The sequence below is a fragment of the Sapajus apella genome, unplaced genomic scaffold (genome assembly GCF_009761245.1).
Source record: "Sapajus apella isolate SASKATOON/1434 unplaced genomic scaffold, GSC_monkey_1.0 scaffold72, whole genome shotgun sequence".
NCBI lineage: Eukaryota > Metazoa > Chordata > Mammalia > Primates > Cebidae > Sapajus > Sapajus apella.
In genome coordinates, this window is record NW_022437012.1 from 10,574,252 (window position 1) to 10,593,639 (window position 19,388).

The 19,388-nt window shown below is 40.0% G+C and overlaps 1 protein-coding gene across 8 annotated transcripts in view; it reads right to left on the reverse strand.

Moving 5' to 3' along the window:
- The window catches only part of ZRANB3 (zinc finger RANBP2-type containing 3), a 286,620-nt gene that overhangs the window by 10,760 nt on the left and 256,472 nt on the right, over positions 1 to 19,388 (reverse strand). For all 8 annotated transcript variants that reach the window (XM_032250718.1, XM_032250720.1, XM_032250721.1 and 5 more), the window contains 5 exons: positions 18,616 to 18,707; positions 12,780 to 12,881; positions 11,147 to 11,289; positions 2,031 to 2,141; positions 582 to 984 (listed from right to left, as the gene is read on the reverse strand). In XM_032250718.1, coding sequence (XP_032106609.1) covers positions 582 to 984; positions 2,031 to 2,141; positions 11,147 to 11,289; positions 12,780 to 12,881; positions 18,616 to 18,707 — 851 coding nt within the window. The remainder of the gene's footprint in view (positions 1 to 581; positions 985 to 2,030; positions 2,142 to 11,146; positions 11,290 to 12,779; positions 12,882 to 18,615; positions 18,708 to 19,388) is intronic.

Here is a 19,388-nt window from a genome sequence, read left to right on the forward strand (position 1 = left end):
AGTGAAAGGAAATATCTGGAATTTTCTTAAAAATATTCTAGGAGATGGCCAGGCACGGTAGCTCATGCCTGTAATCCCAGCACTTTGGGAGGATGAGGCGGGGGTATCACCTGAGGTCAGGGATTTAAGATTAGACTGGCCAACATGGCAAAGTCCCGTCTACTAAAAATACAAACATTAGCCAGGCATGGTGGCACATACCTGTGATCCCAGCTACTCAGGAGGCTGAGGCACAAGAATCGCTTGAACCCAGGTGGCAGAGGTTTCAGTGAGTCAAGATCGCGCCACTGCACTCCAGCCTTGGTGAACAAGGGTGAAACTCTGTCTCCAAATAAAATAAAATAAAATAAAATAAAATATTCTAGGAGAAAAAAACAAGTGAGTCAAAGGACAGATGAAAATGAATGGCAAAATGCTGGAAACTATTAAAGCTGGCTGATGAACATACGGGTCCATTATATTCTCTCCTTTTATATATATGAATATTCCCATGTTAAAATTTAAAAAGTAAAGTTAAAGAGTCAATATTCATTATACTTAGTACAATGCTGCCTTCTATCTATCAGATGATTATAATTTACCTGCTCTAATGGGAGCTTTGAAGTCCAGGTAGCATCCAAAAGATTCTTCCTCTGACTTTTAGGGGCATCCCTCAGACGTAAAAAGAGTTCTTGTGCATTCACATTACAGAGCTGACACACACCATGTTCAGTTTCAAATACTTTGGCTCGCAGGTAACTGTTATTAGATCGAATCCAAAACTCTTCCTGACATTTCAGAGAGCAAAACCGTGAATCCCAAGCGTTTGCTTTACACGCTTGCTTAGTTTGGCAAGTGGGTTGCTGACAGCGAAGGCAAAGTGGATTTCCTTCATTATCCACAGCTTGTAAATAGCCTTTGGATGTAGAAGGCTTCCCAGTGAGATCAGCCTGGACTGTGTCTGGACTTAGAAATGGGACACAGGCTCCATCTTCAAGAAAGTTTCTATAATTAAAAAAAAAAACACTGAATAGGTAACTAATGAACGATTAGTCTAAATAGTCATTGCTTCATATAAAGGTTATCAAAGTTTCTATATGAATAAATAGTAAATATAGATCACAACATAGAAATGAAATAGCTATAGTCAGCACTCTATATTCCATGCCGAGCAACGAAGAACGATGTATTATAAAATATTAATTTGAATACAAATATGATGCCTCTCTTGGGAATTTAGATGCCCTCATGTTAAAGAATCTGGAAACATGTAAAATGTGAAAACATAAGAAACATCTGGAGAGGCTGTTAGAAAATGTTTCTTCAGGCTAGGAAAGGATAGCTAACGTAAAACCCCAGCTAAATCTTAGTGGCTACCTGGCTCCTTAAATATATGGGGTCACACACCTCATTAGCTCAGACAGGTCATTACAAACTCTCTCCTCCAGCCTCTGCTAGCTCACAGGAAACAGTCACAGCCCTAAAGTGACAGAGTAAAATAGCTGAAAGTGCTGAAAGGAATTAGAACAAAAGACTTGCTCAATACCATGTTTCCTACAAGTAAATGTAGAGTTGATGAAATTAAATTTAGAAACAAAACATCATAGGATATGTACTCAATCTGTTAGAATAAAAGAAAAGGTACACTGCTCAATTTTGTTAGAAAGTCCTACTTGGGAAGTAACAACAGCTGCTTTGTCTATTTTCCATGGTTGTTTGAAAAGTTAAAAGAAGGCTTCTAATGATGGAGCTCAAGATTAGGGGACAGAGCCTAGATTTAACCTCAGGTCCCCTGGTATCTACCCCCAAGCCCTGGGGCAGGTTACTTAGTCCACCTGGTCTCAGGGTCCTTCCTCATCTCTAATGTTTAAAATGAGGACACCAGGTACCTCAACAGGTTGCTAGGACAACTGAAGAGCTACTATTTTGTTAAAGTTCCATGTAACTTCTGAAGTGGTCATACAATGGTGAGACATTATTATGAAAATCAATACATACATGTAAAGGAGTGGAATTAGCAATACTGTATACTAACAGTAGAAAAACCTTACTTTGTGTAAGGATCCCATGGCCTGGACTCCTTTGTGATCAGACGAACATGGCCTCCAGCATTCCTCACTTTGTCCACTGAAGCTACAGCAACATCTTCTTTGGTTATGTATCTAAAACAATGATATGTTAATAAATAGATTCCCTCTATCTCATATAAAAATGTCTCCATTGCATATTTACGTTGTTCCTCGCAAAAGCAATAGGAGAAAAAGCAAGTACAATTCTATTCACTATGCTAAAACTCAAGTTAGAAAATGGAATTTTCACCCTTTATATTGGTGTCCATTATGTGAGAAATACATCTCTTTGTTCCAAATTAGTTTTCTCCAATTTCTTTTTCTAAGAAATTCAAGAGTCACTCAATATCCTTTGGACCAATTTTCATTTAGGGGAAAAAGGAGCAGGTTTCAGAATAAGAAATCAAATACATGCACAACTGACAGCCTTGAGGAAACTGCTTGGCAAACTGTGCAGAAAATTTCTAACTGCATTTTTACTTCCCTCTTGACCTTCTCTTTAAGGCTTCTCCAAATCACCTTAGTCAGTTATAATAGTATATGAGTGTTTGGGTAAATTGAGTCTCTTTTTAGTTAACCAGGTTCAATCACATCTTCTGTAATCTCAAGGTTGTTTCCCTTATTATCAGCCCATACAGGGTTTATGGATTCCTCCACAGAAATAAAGCCATTCTTGATGTGGGATTCAGAACCTTATTACCCAACACTAACAATACCACACAATGGCTCAGGGACTAGAAGTAAAGAGAAGTTATTCCAATTAAAGGTGATGGGGGAATTTAAGTTGGTGAAATGCAATTACCCAATTAGTTCCTTCTTATTAATTGGCCCAGTTTCTCTGGTGGTTTACACCTATTGTAGGTTTTTAAAAGTAAACATGAATTTCTTAATATTATTCAGTGCTTCTTAATTAGGCAGCTTGACAATAACATTAAAATTCAATCTCAATGGAATTGTGCAATTGCAGGTAAAATTTTAGAAATTTCATTTATGATATTAGGGTAGATTTAATAATAAACAGGTTTCCTTTTTAAAATAAACTAACTTATTAATTTTTATTAGGTGATATAAGCACATGGTTCTAAATTCAAAAGGCAAAAAAGAGTGTCTATGGTGATGAGTTTCTCTCTCATTCCTGTCTTCCTTTTGACCCTCCCCAAAAGTTACATCTATTGTCATATTTTTGTTTTATTTTATTTTTTGAGACAGGGTCTCACTCTGTCACGCAGGCTGGAGTGGAGTGGCACTATCTTGGCTCATTGCAACCTCCGCCTTCTGGGTTCAAGCTATTCTTGTGCCTAAGCCTCCCAAGTAGATGGGATTATGGGCACGCACCACCATGAGCGGCCAATTATTGTATTTTTAGCAGAGATGAGAATTTGCCATGTAGGCCAGGCTTGTCCTGAACTGGCTTCAAGTGATTGGCCCATCTCAGCCTCCCAAAGTGCTGAAATTACAGACATGAGCTACCGTGTCTGGCTCATTTTAGAAATAGTTTATTTTTGGCCTGGCATGGTGGCTCACACTTATAATCCCAGCACTTTGGGAGGCCGAGGCAAGTGGATCACCTGAGGTCAGGAGTTCAAGACCAACCTGGGCAACATGGCGAAACCATGTCTCTACTGAAAATACAAAAATTAGCTGGGTGTGGTAGCGTATGCCTATAATCCTAGCTACTTAAGAGGCTGAGGCATGAGAATTGCTTGAACCTGGGAGGTGTAGGCTGCAGTGAGCTGAGATTGCACCAGTGCACTCCAGCCTGAGTGACAGAGAAATACACTCTCAAAAAAAAAAAAAAAAAAAAAAAAGTTTGTTTTCTTCTGAGTATAGGTGTATGCCTTTTATTTATTTTTGCATTTTTATTGACAAATAATTTGTCAATAAAATTGACATAATTTTATTGAATTAAATTGGCATAAAATTCACCACTTTAAAGTTGGCAATTAAGTGCATTTTAGTATATTCACAAGATTGTGTAACCATCATCACTAATTCCAGAATATTTTTATTACTCCAAAAGGAAACCTGAGGCTGGGTTTGGTGGCTCACAGTTGTAATATGGCACTTTGAGAGGCAAAGGCAGGAGGATTATTTGAGGCCAGGAGTTCGAGACCAACTTGGTCAACATGGTGAAACCCTGTCTCTACTAAAAATACAAAAATCAGCCAGGTGTGGTGGTGCACACCTGTAGTCCCAGCTACTTGGGAGGCAGGGGCAGGAGAATCATTTGAATCCAGGAGGCAGAGGTTGCAGTGAGCTGAGATTGCGTCACTGTATTCCAGCCTGGGCAACAGATTGAGACCCTGTCTCAAACAAAACAAAAGCAAAAATAAACCCATACCCACTAGCACTCATTTTTCATTATACCTATTATTTTTAGAAATAAATAATAGCACAGCATATACACTAATCTTCACTTTGCTCTTTTTACCACAACACATTTCTCAGAGATCTTTCCTTATTAGGATCCACAGCTTCTCTCTCTTTTTTTTTTGGAGAGGCAGTCTTGCTCTGTTGCCCAGGCTGGAGTGTAGTGGTACAATCTTGCCTCACTACAACCTCCGCCTCCCAGGATCAAGTGGTTCTCCTGCCTCAGCCTTCCGAATAGTGGGATTATAGGCGCCTGCCACCGCACCTGGTTAATTTTTGTATTTTTAGTAGAGACAGGGTTTCACCATCTTGGCCACGGTTGTCTCGAACTCCTGACCTCATGATGCACCCACCTTGGCCTCCCAAAGTGCTGAGATTACAGGCATGAACCACCACACCCGGCCGCAGTTTCCCTATTCTTTTAAATGGCTCCATATTATTCCATTATTTGGATAAACCATAAATTTAACCAGTCTGATTGATGGACATTTAGGTTGTTTCCAGTCTTTGCTATCACAAACAATGCTGCAATAGATATAGTTATATATGACATTTTCTTTTTTTTTTTTTTTGAGACGGAGTTTCGCTCTTGTTACCCAGGCTGGAGTGCAATGGCGCGATCTCGGCTCACCACAACCTCCGCCTCCCGGGTTCAGGCAATTCTCCTGCCCCAGCCTCCTGAGTCGCTGGGATTACAGGCACGCGCCACCATGCCCAGCTAATTTTTTGTATTTTTAGTAGAGACGGGGTTTCACCATGTTGACCAGGATGGTCTCGATCTCTTGACCTCGTGATCCACCCGCCTCGGCCTCCCACAGTGCTGGGATTACAGGCTTGAGCCACCGTGCCCGGCCAGGCAATATATGATATTTTCTATACATTATGTATCTGTAGAATAAAATCTCCAGAAGTAGAATTCCTGGGTCAAAGGTCTTAGGTGTTTTAAATGTGGGTAGATTTTGACAAATTTCTTTCCTCTAAGGTTATACCAGTGTACGTGTCCACCAGCAATGAATGAATATCTGTTTCTTCTCTTTCACTAGCACAATGCCATTTTCAGAAGCTTCTGCTAATAATGACAGGTATCTCATCATAGATTTTAAAATTTGCATTCCCATTAAGAGTAAGGGGGAATATCTTTTCACATGTTTGTACTCTACTTGCATGTCTCTCTTAGGCCAAAAAGGAAATCAGGCCGTTGTTCTCCAGTCTGGGTAGCAGCAGTAGTTAAAGCACAGTAAATTAAACTTGCCCTTTTAGTTCTCAAACTGTCTCCTTCTCTGGCCCCACCTCCAAAAATTTCTTCAACCATTCTATTCCCTTGAAAAATGTACTTTGGGAAAGTATTTCTGTGGATTCTAGATGAACTCAAAAGCTTCCTAGCTTTGGGGGCAGTGGGATATTAAGCCTTGCCTGAGGTATTATTCAATGTTTAAAAGCTTAAAACCCTAACTGAGTAACTTTAAAAGATGCTGAGAAATCTAGTCAGAGATTTAGGCACTAAAAATAACCTTTTGCTTTCCTACAAGAGGTTTAAGAATAAATTTTTGGAAACCACAAGAAACAGATGAACCAATTCCAAAAAAAGGAGCTAACAACTTTTCAAACCTAGCTACAAGTTGCCAATACTTAATTTTCTACTGAGGTTTGCTAGGAAGTTCACCAACTCCCAAAAGGATCATTATGGTAAATCCCAATTTTAGCAAATAGAGAAGGGAGAATGTTGTCTCCTAAACGAATTCCTGGATAGTAAAAGGAGTGGATGATGGCAATTTTTGTAAGAAGAGTGTACGCTGGAAAGTGGCCCACATCAATGAATACAACCTTGGGCTCTGGATTTCTGACCTGCTTTGGAGCACAACTCTAACTAGAGATTAAACAGTTGGCATCCTAAACAAGTCAGGGCTTCAAGTGAATTAGGCCTGCCTCTGATAAATGGAACTCTGTAACCAAAACAGTGGCTGGTGATCTTGGCTTCCATTCAAATGTAAGAGTGAGATATTCAAAAGCTGATTGCAAGCTCTGAGCTTGGATGGGGCCTGCAAACTGGTCGACATCACTAGAGGATAATCTGGTTGGGGACGTAGCCATTGCACTTGGGAGAATGCCCCAAGTTAAACTGTAGCTCTTTTTTCAGAACCATTCAATATTTTTAAGAGATAAATCTTATAACCTCCTGCTTAGGAAATAAAATGGCCTGAGCACAGTGGTTCATGTCTTTAATCTCAGCACTTTAGGAGGTGGAGTCGGGTGGATCATGAGGTCAGGAGTTTTGAGACCAGCCTGGCCAACATGGTGAAACCCCATCTCTACTACAGATACAAAAAATTAGCCAGGCATGGTAGCTCATGTCTGTAATCACAGCTACTCAGGGGGCTGAGGCAGGAGAATCACTTGAACCCGGGAGGTGGAGGCTGCAGTGAGCCGAGATCATGACATTGCACTCCAGCCTGGAGGACAGAGCAAGACTCCATTAAAAAAAAAAAAAAAGAAAGTAAAATGTAGCTGCTGTCAATCTGAAAGCTGGCAAAAAAAAAAAGGGGGTCTGGGGAGTTTCACTTTTCAATATAATACCTCACTCTTTACTGAGCCTGATGTTTCTAAGTCTAGAGACTCTGATTCAGTTTCTCTATAAAGTAAACTGGTAACAGTAGTGTCTAACTGGTCCTCATACAGACTGCCAGTCAATGCTGCTGTTCAACAGCATATTTCACATTTGCTTTCAGAGATACATCATTATTCCAAATTACTGAGACTTAACTTGGGTTCTGCAGCAAGAATCAGAATGCTTCCTGACAGTATCTCCCCGCTGCAGGTACAAAGGTTTCATTTCATGATGCGGCTAAGTTGGTTTCTCTGGAGGCCTCTCTCTCTCTGCCTCTCTGTAATCAGTCACCAAGTCTCCAGATATACCTCCTTAATAGCTCTCTTCATTCTCTTTCCTGATTTTCACTGTAATAACTTAATATAGATCCTCATCATTTTTCTCCAGGTCTACTATAATAGTCTTTTAACTTGTATAGCAGGCAGAATTTTAAGACACCCTCTAGGATTCCTGTACCCAGGTTATTTAATCAATAACTAATTTAGATAATGCTACAAAAGGACTTTATAGATATAATTAGGTTGCTGATCAGCCCACTTTAAGATAGGGAGGTTACTGAGTGGGCCCAATGTAATCACTTGAGCCCTTAAAAGCAGAAGAGGAAGGCAGAGATTCCAAGAAGTAGAGGTCCATGTACTAGGACCATAGAGAAGCCTCTAGGAGTTGATGGTGGCCTCAGCTGACAGCCAGCAAAAAACAGGAACCTCAGTCCTACAACTGCAAGGAAATGAGTTCTGCCAACAATCTTAGTGAGCTTGGAGGTTAATTATTTTCCAAGCTTATCAATTAGAGCCCGGTCAGCCAATACTTTGATTCCTTCATTGTAAATCCAGAGCATTACTAGAAAACTAGTAATAGCCAACTTGGATTTCTTACTCATAGAACTGTGAGATAATAGATGTCTGTTGTTTTAAGCTTCTAAATTTGTGGTATTTTGTTATGGCAACTATAGAAAAATGTAACTTAACTCCACACTTTGAGTCTTGCCCTTTTTGATCAAATCTCCCAACTGCTGCTAGAGTTAGCTCCTAAAAATACAAATCATATTACTTAATCTGCTGTTTGTTAACACAAATTATATCCTTTATATTGATAACACTGTGTGTTTGACTTTGGTTTTATGAACTGTCTCTTGCTTTTAAACCTGACCAGTTGCCTTTCTCAGATGACACTTTAAGTGGTCATCAATGTCTGATGGAGAAGAAATAATAGGGCATGTCTAGAAATACCTAGAAATTCAGTTATGAAGAGAATTATGATCATGTGAGAAAGAGAAGGTCAATACTCCAGCAAAGACTAGTTACAAAAATGAGAAAGATTGAGAGGACAGGAAGTATCGGGAAAAATAAAATAGGCATTGTGTTTTTTGATATATGTGTGTATGTGTGTGTGTGTGTGTGTGTGTGTGTGTGTGTGTCCTTATGTGTAAGTATGTCTATATATGTACATAAATATGTAACACATATATTTTAAATGCATTTTTATAGAAAGTGACACATGCCCATGGGAAAAAAATCAACTGTTACAGAAGAGTTCAGGCCAAGAGTCCAAAACTGGTAACTTATGGATAAATTCAATTAGTCAAAGGGCTTTACTGTACTCATTCATACAGCATTTTAAATTTATTCATTCATTTTGAGACTGGGCCTTGCTTTGTCAACCCAGGATGGAGTGCAGTGGCATGATCACAGCTCATTGCAACCTTAACCTCCTGGGTTCAGGTGATCCTCCTGCCTCAGCCTCCCAAATAGCAGGTGTGAGTCGCCATACCTGGCTATTTTTTGTGGAGACAGGGTCTAGCTTATGTTGACCAGTCTGGTCTCGAGCTCTTGGCCTCAAGTGATCTTTCCACCTTGGCTTCCCAAAGTGCTAGCATTACAGGTGTAAGCCATCATGGCTAGCCAGTTTTTTTTTTTTTAAATTCAATTTTTAAATTTTATTAAATTAAATTAAATTCATTTAATTTATTTTTATTTTATCTTATTTTATTTCTAAGACAGGGTTTCACTCTGTCTCCCAGGCTGAAGTGAAGTGGTGCAATCATGGCTCACTGCAGCCTTTACCTCCCGGGGCTGAGGTGATCCTCCCACCTCAGCCTGGGACTACAGGCATGCACCGCCATGCCTAGCTAATTTTTCTGTTTTTTTTTGTAGAGATGGGGTTTTTCCATGTTGCCCAGGCTGGTCTTGAACTCTGGGTTCAAGCAATCTGTCCTCCTTGGCCTTCAAAAGTGCTGGAATTACAGGCATGAGCCACCGCGCCCAGTCCAGTATTTTATTTTTAAATCAGAATTTCAATGACTTCAGATGGGTTCCAAATCTACCTATTTGACATAGTTTCGGCCCATATCTCATTCTTTTCTAGCTTGATAACTGACCTCATTCATTCATTTGTGGTTCCTGTTTTGTTTTTAGTCCTATGAGTTTGTAATCCTGGCATAAAGTTCTTACTACCTCCACAAATCCTCAAGTTTTATGTCCTAGAGCAAGATTTCTCAACAGTGGTAATATACACATTTTGAAATGGATAATTCTGTCTTGGGGAGTGCAGTCCTATTCACTGTAGGATTCTCAGCAGCATCCTGGGCCTCTACCCACTACATACTCCCTAGTCGCATCCTTTACATTTATAATGTCTCCAGACGCTACCACCCAATGGGACCAAATTGTTCCCAATTGAAAGCCACTGTCCCAGAGGAACTCATGTTAAGAATTCCTAAGGTATCCTTCTAGATAATTTCTATGTTAATAATAGCCAGTTGTGCTATTTGTGCAAACAGTAAAGTTTGTGTCTCCATCCCCCCCTTTTTTTTTTTTACAATTTATATTTACCCTTAACAATTTATCACAAGTATCATTCCTTGTTCTTACAAACAAATAAATGTACCATATGCCATATTTTGAAACAATGAAAAAGATTTTCACCGTATGGAACTATCATAATTTATTTAATTAACCATGTTCTCAGTCCCCTGCTCCTCCCCACCCTCAACCATTAATGGATTTTTTTCACCTGGGTGCATGGAAAAAGCTAGAGAAAGAAAACCTCTCTAATAAACTGATGGAATATAAGCATGAAGAGTATGGAGACAGCAAGAGCTAAAGGGTTTTCTCTGTCAATGCTGCGGTTTGGTTTGTTGCTTTGCAATCTCTTGTTTTGTTTTGTTTTGTTTGAGACAGGGTCTCACTCTGTTGCCCAGGCTGGAGTGCAGTGGTACAATCTTGGTTCATTGCAGCCTTAACCTCCCATGCTCAAGCGATCCTCCCATGCTCAAGCGATCCTCCCAGCTCTGCCTTCTGAGTAGCTATGTTTCCCAGGCTGATCACTGAACTCCTAGGCTCATGCAATCTACCTGCCTTGGCCTACCAAAGTGTTCGGATCACAGGCATGAGCCACTGTGCCTAACCTACAATCTCTTTCAAAAGCAAGGATTGGGCTACAAAACAGCTGACCACTTTTCCTGATAATCCTTGCTTCATGCTTAGAAAAAGGTTTACAAAGAATGGGGATTTGAGATCACACAAGGGGATAAAGATGATTGTGATGACAAGGAAGGAAATCAACTGTATAGAAATTAGAAAGGGACCTATAATGATAAGGGCAAAACAGTCACAAATATCTGACAGACAATCTTTATTTTATTTCATTTCTAATCATGGACATGATTATAGTTATATTCCATTACTTCGGTAGTGATGCATTCAAATAGAACCAGCTCCCTTGCTGTACAGCATCATACTCACCCACAGGAGGGCAGAGCAGATGGGGTCCAGAGGCATGCTCTGATGTTCTAAGAATAAAATGTACTCCTGTTGCTAGTAAGTGTCCCAGGCTTGGCAGGTCATAGGTTGTACCATGCTGTGACTCTGCTCTTTTTTGTTGATAAATGGAACTCATGGTGAGTAAGATCTGGACAACCTGATCTCTTTCAGCAGATTTTATCAAATTCACTAAATATATAATTACATTGTTATAAAATAATATAGCTATGATTTTATGCATAATTTTCTCATAACTCATCAGGATTTCATTAGTGGTTCCAAAAGATGCATCAGACCCACCTATGGAAAGAACCATGAAAAGTAATATAATACAAAATCAAAAAAAGAAAGACAACTCATACCTTTTGGTGAAATTTTGTTTAGTTTGTTGCTTTGTGATCTCTTCCAAAGCAAGAATTGGGCTACAGAATAGCTGTCCACTTTTCCTGATTATCCCTTGCTTCATGGCAGTTAGACTACTCCATTCTCGAACAAACCTCAAAATCTGGCAGAAAATGAGATAACAAAAGAGTTAATAGCTCACTAGCCATCTTCCTTTGAAAGTGAGCCTATTTACAACATCAGAAAAATGCTATTTTGTTGTGTCCCCCAAATAGGCTTTTGAGTTCCACAACCTAAAGCTTTCTTTAATTTGACGCAGTTTTCATATCTTTATTGTAAACTAGCTACAGCAGTTCTTAAGAGATCTTTTTTTTTTTTTTCTTTTTGAGATAAGTTCTTGCTCTGTTCCTTCTACTTGCTCTGTTGAGATAGGGTTTTGCTCTAAGTGCAGTGGCATGATCATGGTTTGACCTCCTGCACTCCAGCAGTCCTCCCTCAGTCTCCTGAGGAGCTGGGACTGTAGGCACATGCCACCACACCTGGCTAGTTTTTCTATTTTTTGTAGAGAAAGGGTCTCACTATGTTGCCCAGGCTGGTCTCAAACTCCTGGGCTCAAGTGATCCTCCTGCCTCGCCTCCCAAAGTGTTGGCATTATAGGTGTGAGCCATCATACCCACCCAAGAGATCTTTTTCTCTAAAGGCATATGTCAGGACATGCAGTGTATGCCATTAACACACATAGGATCAACAGTGATAATATGCTCATTGAGACCAAAAAAGGTCTGGATGTACATACCCCAGCAGGGGTCAAGGCAAAACTGCGTGACAGAATGACAGTGCAATATCTGAGAATTGCTTTGTAAATGATGCCTAAGTTTTCACAGGAAAAAAAAAATCAATAAATCTGGGACATTTTTAGTAGGGTTACCATTACTCTTACTTATTATTCAAGTATATATAAGTGGATATTTTTGGGGATTCTGAGAATCAGGATTAGGTGATACCAAGTAAATAGCTTACCAAGTAAATACCTTTTCATTTAAAACAGGTACAGCTGACCTATAAGCAATGCTTCATTGCCACTCAAACTGTAAAAAAATAATCACCATTTTCTTGTAAAAATGGTACACAGCATGCTGGATCAGCCCCTGCTCATGATGACCCTTCTTGGCAGAGAAGGAAAATCAGCCACAGGTCAGTGTTAAGACCTCTCTGGCAGGAATTTGGCCTGGAGCTGCATGCTGGTGCTTCTGATGATGAATCAAGAATCACCCAATAAGGTATAATCTCTGATCTCGGAATTTGTCATTGTTAGAACTTAAACCTTAATAGAAAAAAAATGTGATTCTAGCCGATACAAATATCACAGTTGCTAATCCTGTGAATGAGAAATTAAATAATGTGAGAATGATTCTATCCACAGAAACAGCAACTCTAGGTGTGATCATTTGCCAAGGAAACAGATCTCACATATATTCTTAGCACTGGGCAATTAATAGGCACCGCCTAGACTGATGAAAATGCAACCAGTGATTTGACTCTACAACATGCCACAAAGTGCTTTTAAAAAATTAAACTCAAAAAGATCATTAACTTTACTAAAACAAATTTATTTAAAATAAATAAAGCCATTTTATTTAAAACTATTCTTACCAGAGAGCGATTTTGTTTCAGCTGAAAGCTTGCTGGTAAATCTTCCCAAAGGTCTAATTTTATATCCAAAGGAATGAAATTACAGCTCATCTGTTTTCCATCCTGATGATGGATTAGGAAGACATTAATAATCCATTTTTGTATAGGCACTAGCAACTATTTTTAATGAAAATAATTACATTATGACACAATACGCATAGTCTCCTAAAATAAAAACTGAGGTGACACATTCTAGACAAGAGTCCACCAATATGGCTCCCCTGGAGAAACTGTGAGCCAAGAAGGGGAGGCAGGCTCTCTATTGCACTGAATGCCTCCACTGCCCATGCCTTACCCAAGGCTGTTGCCTTCCGCCTGGAATGCTGTGTTTATTGCTGTGTCATACTCTTTTCTACTGACTAATCTTGAAAATAAGTATCAAAATAATACAATTTGTACATTGCAAATTAATACAGAAGAATATTACATCTTTTAAGTTAATAGTAGCACAATCATTCCCAAATTTGAAGTATCACATTAAAGAAGGGTGTCAAAGAATAGTCTGAATAACCTTCCCCAAATGATATGCCTGTCCACTGTTACAGGAATAAGGAAATAAAGAGAAGGTAGAGGCCAGGCACAGTGGCTCCCGCCTGTAATCCCAGCACTTTGGGAGGCTGAGGTGGGCAAATCACAAAGTCAAGATATCGAGACCATCCCCACCAACATAGTGAAACCCCATCTCTAAATATATATACATATATAAATATATATACACATATATACATATATAAATATATATACATATATACATATATAAATATATATACATATATTTATGTATATATATTTAGAGACGGGGTTTCACTATGTTGGTGGGGATGGTCTCTATATGTATATGTATATATATGTATATGTAAATATATATGTATATATGTGTATATGTAAATATATATGTATATATATTTAGAGACGGGGTTTCACCATATTGGTCAGGCTGGTCTTGAACTCCTGACCTCCAGTGGTCTGCCCGCCTCAGCCTCCCCAAGTGCTAGGATTACAGGTGTGAGCCACCACACGCGGCCCGTCTCTAATAAAATACAAAAAATTTGCCGGGCATGGTGGTGCATGCCTGCAGTCCCAGCTACTTGGGAATTTGAGGCAGGAGAATCGCTTGAACCTGGGAGGTGGAGGTTGCAGTGAGCTGAGATCGTGCCACTGCACTCCAGTCTGGAGACACAGTGAGACTCCGTTAAAAAAAAAAAAAAAGAAAAGGTAGAAAGATCAATTCTAGATAAATTATTTAAAAATTTGCTCCCCCAAAGCAATGTCACAATATCAGTCAATGAGGACTGTCTGCCAATGAGGCCACCTGGAGAATAAGTGGAACTGCATTTAGGTCCCAATAATTGGGTGCGCAACATCCTGAAATATTCCCCCACCACCCCCAACACTTCTTTTTGGGGCGAGGGGGGAGAGGGGACAAGGTCTCATTCTGTCGCCCAGGCTGGAGTGCAGTGGTATGATCTTGGCTCACTGCAGCCTCAACCTCCTGGGCCCAGGTGATCCTCCCACCTCGCCTCCCAAGTAGCTGGAATTACAAGTGCGTTCCACCACACCTGGCTAATTTTGTGTTTTTGTAGAGACAGGGTTTCACCATGTTGCCCAGTCTAGTCTCAAAATCCTGGGCTCAAGTGATCCTCCCACCTCAGCCTCCCAAAGTGCTAGGACTATAGGCATGAACTATCATGCCTGTTCCCTGGAACCTTAAGGGTAGAAAGTAACCACATATAGCAGTGTAGTCAGTTAAACATGAGTAGAGGTATTTCCTTTATAAAGAGAAAGAAGAGCCTCTTATATGAAAATCTATTGTATCGACAATAGTTGAACTCATATTCTCTCAGTTAAAAAAAAGTTACAGCTCCCACAATTACTATGGAAAAAAACATACAAAAAGTATGCATTAATTAAAAATTCTGACACGTAATGGTCATATGTAATTCTAAACCCTGATATATACTTGAGATTCTGCTGAAATGAACAGTTCTAATATGACACAGGATGCTAAATGTCTGTTACTACTCTTCTTTTTTTTTTTTTTTAAAAAGATGGGATTTCACCATGATGGCCAGGCTGGTCTTGAACTCCTGACCTCAAATGATCCACCCACCTTGGCCTCCCAAAGTGCTAGGATTACAGGCATGAGCCACTGCACCTGGCCAACTACTCTTCTTTTTAACGGGTATTCTTTTAGAATACCTTAACAAGTTTTTTTTTTTTTGACACGGAGTCTCACTCTGTTGCCCAGGCTGGAATGCAGTGGCACAGTCTCGGCTCACTGCAACCTACACCTCCCGGGTTCAAGTGATTCTCCTGCCTCAGCCTCCTGAGCAGCTGGAATTAGAGGTGACTTCTACCACGCCCAGCTAATTTTTTGCATTTTTAGTAGAGATAGGGTTTCACCATGTTGGCCAGGCTGGTCTTGAACTCCTCACCTTATGATCTGCCTGCCTCGGCCTCCCAAACCTCTGGGATTACAGGTGTGAGCCATCACACCCAGTGGAACTAGGAATTTTATCCAGATTTTACTTCAGTTTTTTTTTGAGATGGAATTTTGCTCTTGCTGCCCAGGGTGGAGTGCAATGGTGCGGTCTCGGCTCACTGCAACCCCTGCCTCCCAGGTTCAAGCAATTCTCCTGCCTCAGCCTCCCAAGTAGCTGGGATTATAGGCACTTATCAAAACGCCTGGCTAATTTTTGTATTTTTAGTAGAGAAGGGCTTTCACCATGTTGGCCAGGCTGGTTGAGAATTCCTAACCTCGGGTGATCCACCTGCCTCGGCCTCCCAAAGTGTTGGGATTATAGGTGTGAGCCACTGCACCTGGCCTTACTTCAGCTCTTTTAAGGTGAAAAGGAAAGCTTTCATTTAAACTCGACTCTGGTTGTGAAAAGATATGTGAACAATTCATCTGCTTAGTGTCTCGTGTTTGGAAAATTAGTTGGGTGATAACATTTTATGGTAAAGGGACATGTAAGTATTTAGAACAGTCATAAAAATATATTTGAGACCATTAACAGAGATGTCAGGAAGCAGCAGTGTCCCAGGCTACTGGGCTGGTGGCAGAGCCCGAATACGGGCCAGTGAGGTGGTTTTTGGTTGCTGTGGTTTGGTTTGGCAGCAGGTGCATTATGCCCTCTACCAGGAGCTTGCAGTTCTCTCCCTGTCTCCACCCCAACATGGATAAAACAGTGATCAGGTGTTCCAAGAGGCAGAGTTTTCACTGTACAGAGTAAAAAAAGCTTAAAGAATTGAAGGGCTTCTGGATTTCTGTGGTATGCTCTGCTTGGTGTCTGCCCTTTGGTTTCTCTACCTCTCTTGAAAATTTCTCTGTCCCTCTCATGTGATGGTCTGAGAAAGAAGCATGACGTAGAGCTCCCCCAATATGGGCAATGAGTGGTTCAGGCACTTAAACTTGCCTCAAGATGAGCAAAGGAGTCACTGGTGCACCCTGCAGCCTGGTTTACCATGTCAGAGGCTCCACATGGTAGACCAGGCTCCACACCTATAAGAAGAGCATTGATTATTGCCTGGCTTTGTTCTTGGTGTCTCTCTCTCAGCCATGGTCCCATGCTAGAGGCTGCTTGGGGATTCTGGTATTCATGATCCAAGCCATCTCCTCCTAAGTGAAGATTATCACATGGTACACTATACCTATATTTGGTTTAGTATAAAACCTGTAATTGAAAGTTTGGTTATCTCCAACATATTATCTTTTAAACATTGATATAATGGGCCATGTGTTTTGAAAGTTTCAAATACTATCTTACTGTACTTATAACGACTAGAAATTTAAAATTTTAGACCAAATAAAAGTATTCATAATCTACCCAGGCCACAGATTCTCATGCGGTTCCAGTGATCTTTTCAGAAAGTCATAAGTGTTTTCATACTAATAATGAGTCGTAATAATGAGATACTATTTGCCTTTTCCAATCTCATTCTTTCACAAATGTATGGTGACTTTTTCCATTGGCTACATGACATGCTATCTCAACAAACTGAATGCAGAGGCAGATATGAGAATCCCACTGTTTTCCATTAAGACTTCAGAGAAAATTGCTAAACATGTAAGACGTGACACTCTCCTCACTAAATATTTTTTGACTTCAAAAATATATTTTAAATTAAAAAATGTTATTTATATAAATACATAATGGGTTTATTTCTCTTAAAATATGCATTTATTCACTTAAAAATAATTGTTGATCAGGCATGGTGGTTCATGCTTGTAATCCTAGCACTTTAGGAGGCTGGGGTGGGTGAACTGTTTGAACCCAGGAGTTTGAGACCAGCCTGGGCAACATAGCAAGACCCTCTCACTATTAAAAAAGGAAAACAAAAAAATGGCCTGGTGCAGTGGCTCATACCTGTAATCCTAGCACTTTGGGAGGCCGAGATGGGTGGATCATAAGGTCAGGAGACCTAGACTAGCCTGGCTAACATGGTGAAACCCGTCTCTACTAAATATACAAAAATTAGCTGGACGTGGTGGCAAGCACCTGTAGTCCCAGCTACTTGGGAGGCTGAGGCAGGAGAATTGCCTGAGCCCAGGAGGTGGAGGTTGCAACGAGCTGAGATTGCGCCACTGCACTCTAGCCTGGGCAACAGAGCCACTTTGTCTCAAAAAAAAAAAAGAGAAATAGAAAAATGTAAAATGTACTTGTTAATTATTCACATTTAAGTGAATAAATAAATTTTTTTTTTTTTTTTGGACAGAATCTCATGCTGTCACCCAGGCTGGAGTGCAGTGGCATGATCTTGGCTCACCGCAACCTCTGCCACCCAAGTTTAAGCAATTCTCCTGACTCAGCCTCCTGAGCAGCTGGGATTACAGGCACTCGCCACATGCCTGGCTAATTTTTGTATTTTTAGTAGAGAGAGGGTTCACTGTGTTGGCCAGGCTGCTCTCAAACTCCTGACCTCAGATGATCCACCTGCCTCAGCCTCCCAAAGTGCTCGGGAGGATTACAGCAGTAAGCCACTAAGCCTGCTATAAATGAATATTTTTGAGAGTCTCCATTTTAATTTCACATATAGTAGACATCAATAGATATAACCCATATAAACAAAAGCTCATTGGGGTTTTCAACAAAGTTTAGGAGTGCAAAGGGGTCCTGAGTCTAAAAAGTTTTGGGCACTACCAAGCTAGCCTATGGCAGGAATCAGCAATCATCTGACAAAAGCTTCCTAGCATTTACTAACATGAATGGGCAGGCCGAGGCTTCTGTGAAGATGCTGCTACTCCTGCTGCTGCAAGTGATTGATGCAGGAATTAACATTTATTCAGAGTTCATGTAGGCCAGGCACTGTGCTAATTGCTTTACAGGACTCAGCTCATTTTACCTTTGCAACAAATCCTGTCCACATTTTATTTTTTATTTATTATTTTAACAATTTTTAATTTTTAAGGGTATACCATAGGTTTATGTATTTATGCAGTACATGAGATATTTTGATACAGGCATACAATGTGTAATAATCACATCAGGGTAAATGAGGTATATCACATTTTACGGCTGAGGAAATTGAAGCACACAGCAGTTGAGCAATGTGTCCAAAATTATATACTAACAGATTTGAACTGAGGCAGTCTGGCCCTGAAGTCTGTGTTCTTAAAGACCATATGGTTTTACCTCTCACTGTCTTTGGATTTAACATAGAAATTTGAAAATTAGCTTTAAGGAGGAAAATAACTAGACGCTTATCTCATTGTTAATAAAACTAAGTATCTCCATTGTAAAGTGAAAAAAGGAAGTCTTTTTTATGTTTTAAGTTACAGAATCTGCATGATGCTTACCTTAGTATAGAGGTGAATCCGGTCAGTATTCCTACTTGCACAAAACATTAAGGTGTCATACACTGGCAAAGTGTCTGAACTCTTCAACTGTTCTATTAAAGAAGACAAAAGAGAACCTGAAGGCTTATCTACCCTCTATCTTAAATAGCTTATTTTAATCTTGTGTAGGTTAGAATGATAAAATAGCTATATCAAAAATAACAATATATTTAACAAAAAGTAATTGTCTAGGCTTGAAATAAAACTACCACGGTAGGCCACTGAAGAGCATATTGGCTTATACGGTAACCAATTGTTTTACGTTTTTGCTAATGGCCTAATGAGAAACAACAGATTCAGAATTAGCTGAAAAAATACAAGTTAGGTAGGCATAAGGAAAAATTTCTGCCAATGAGAGCTGTTATTGGCCTTGAAGAAGTTTAGACTAATCTATTCCTTTTGCTAGAGTAGATTTAAGTTGAGACTGAATGAGTACCACTTTGATTATAAGCAGCAACATTGCTAAGTTGAGGGCCAGTTAAATGCCTGATTCCCTGCAGCCTGGTGCCTGACATTCACAAAAAAAGATAAGTAGGCAAGCTTCTTTTCTGATAATCTCTTCTTCTTTTTTTTTTTTTTTGAGACGGAGTTTCGCTCTTGTTACCCAGGCTGGAGTGCAATGGCGCGATCTCGGCTCACCGCAACCTCCGTCTCCTGGGTTCAGGCAATTCTCCTGCCTCAGCCTCCTGAGTAGCTGGGATTACAGGCACGCGCCACCATGCCCAGCTAATTTT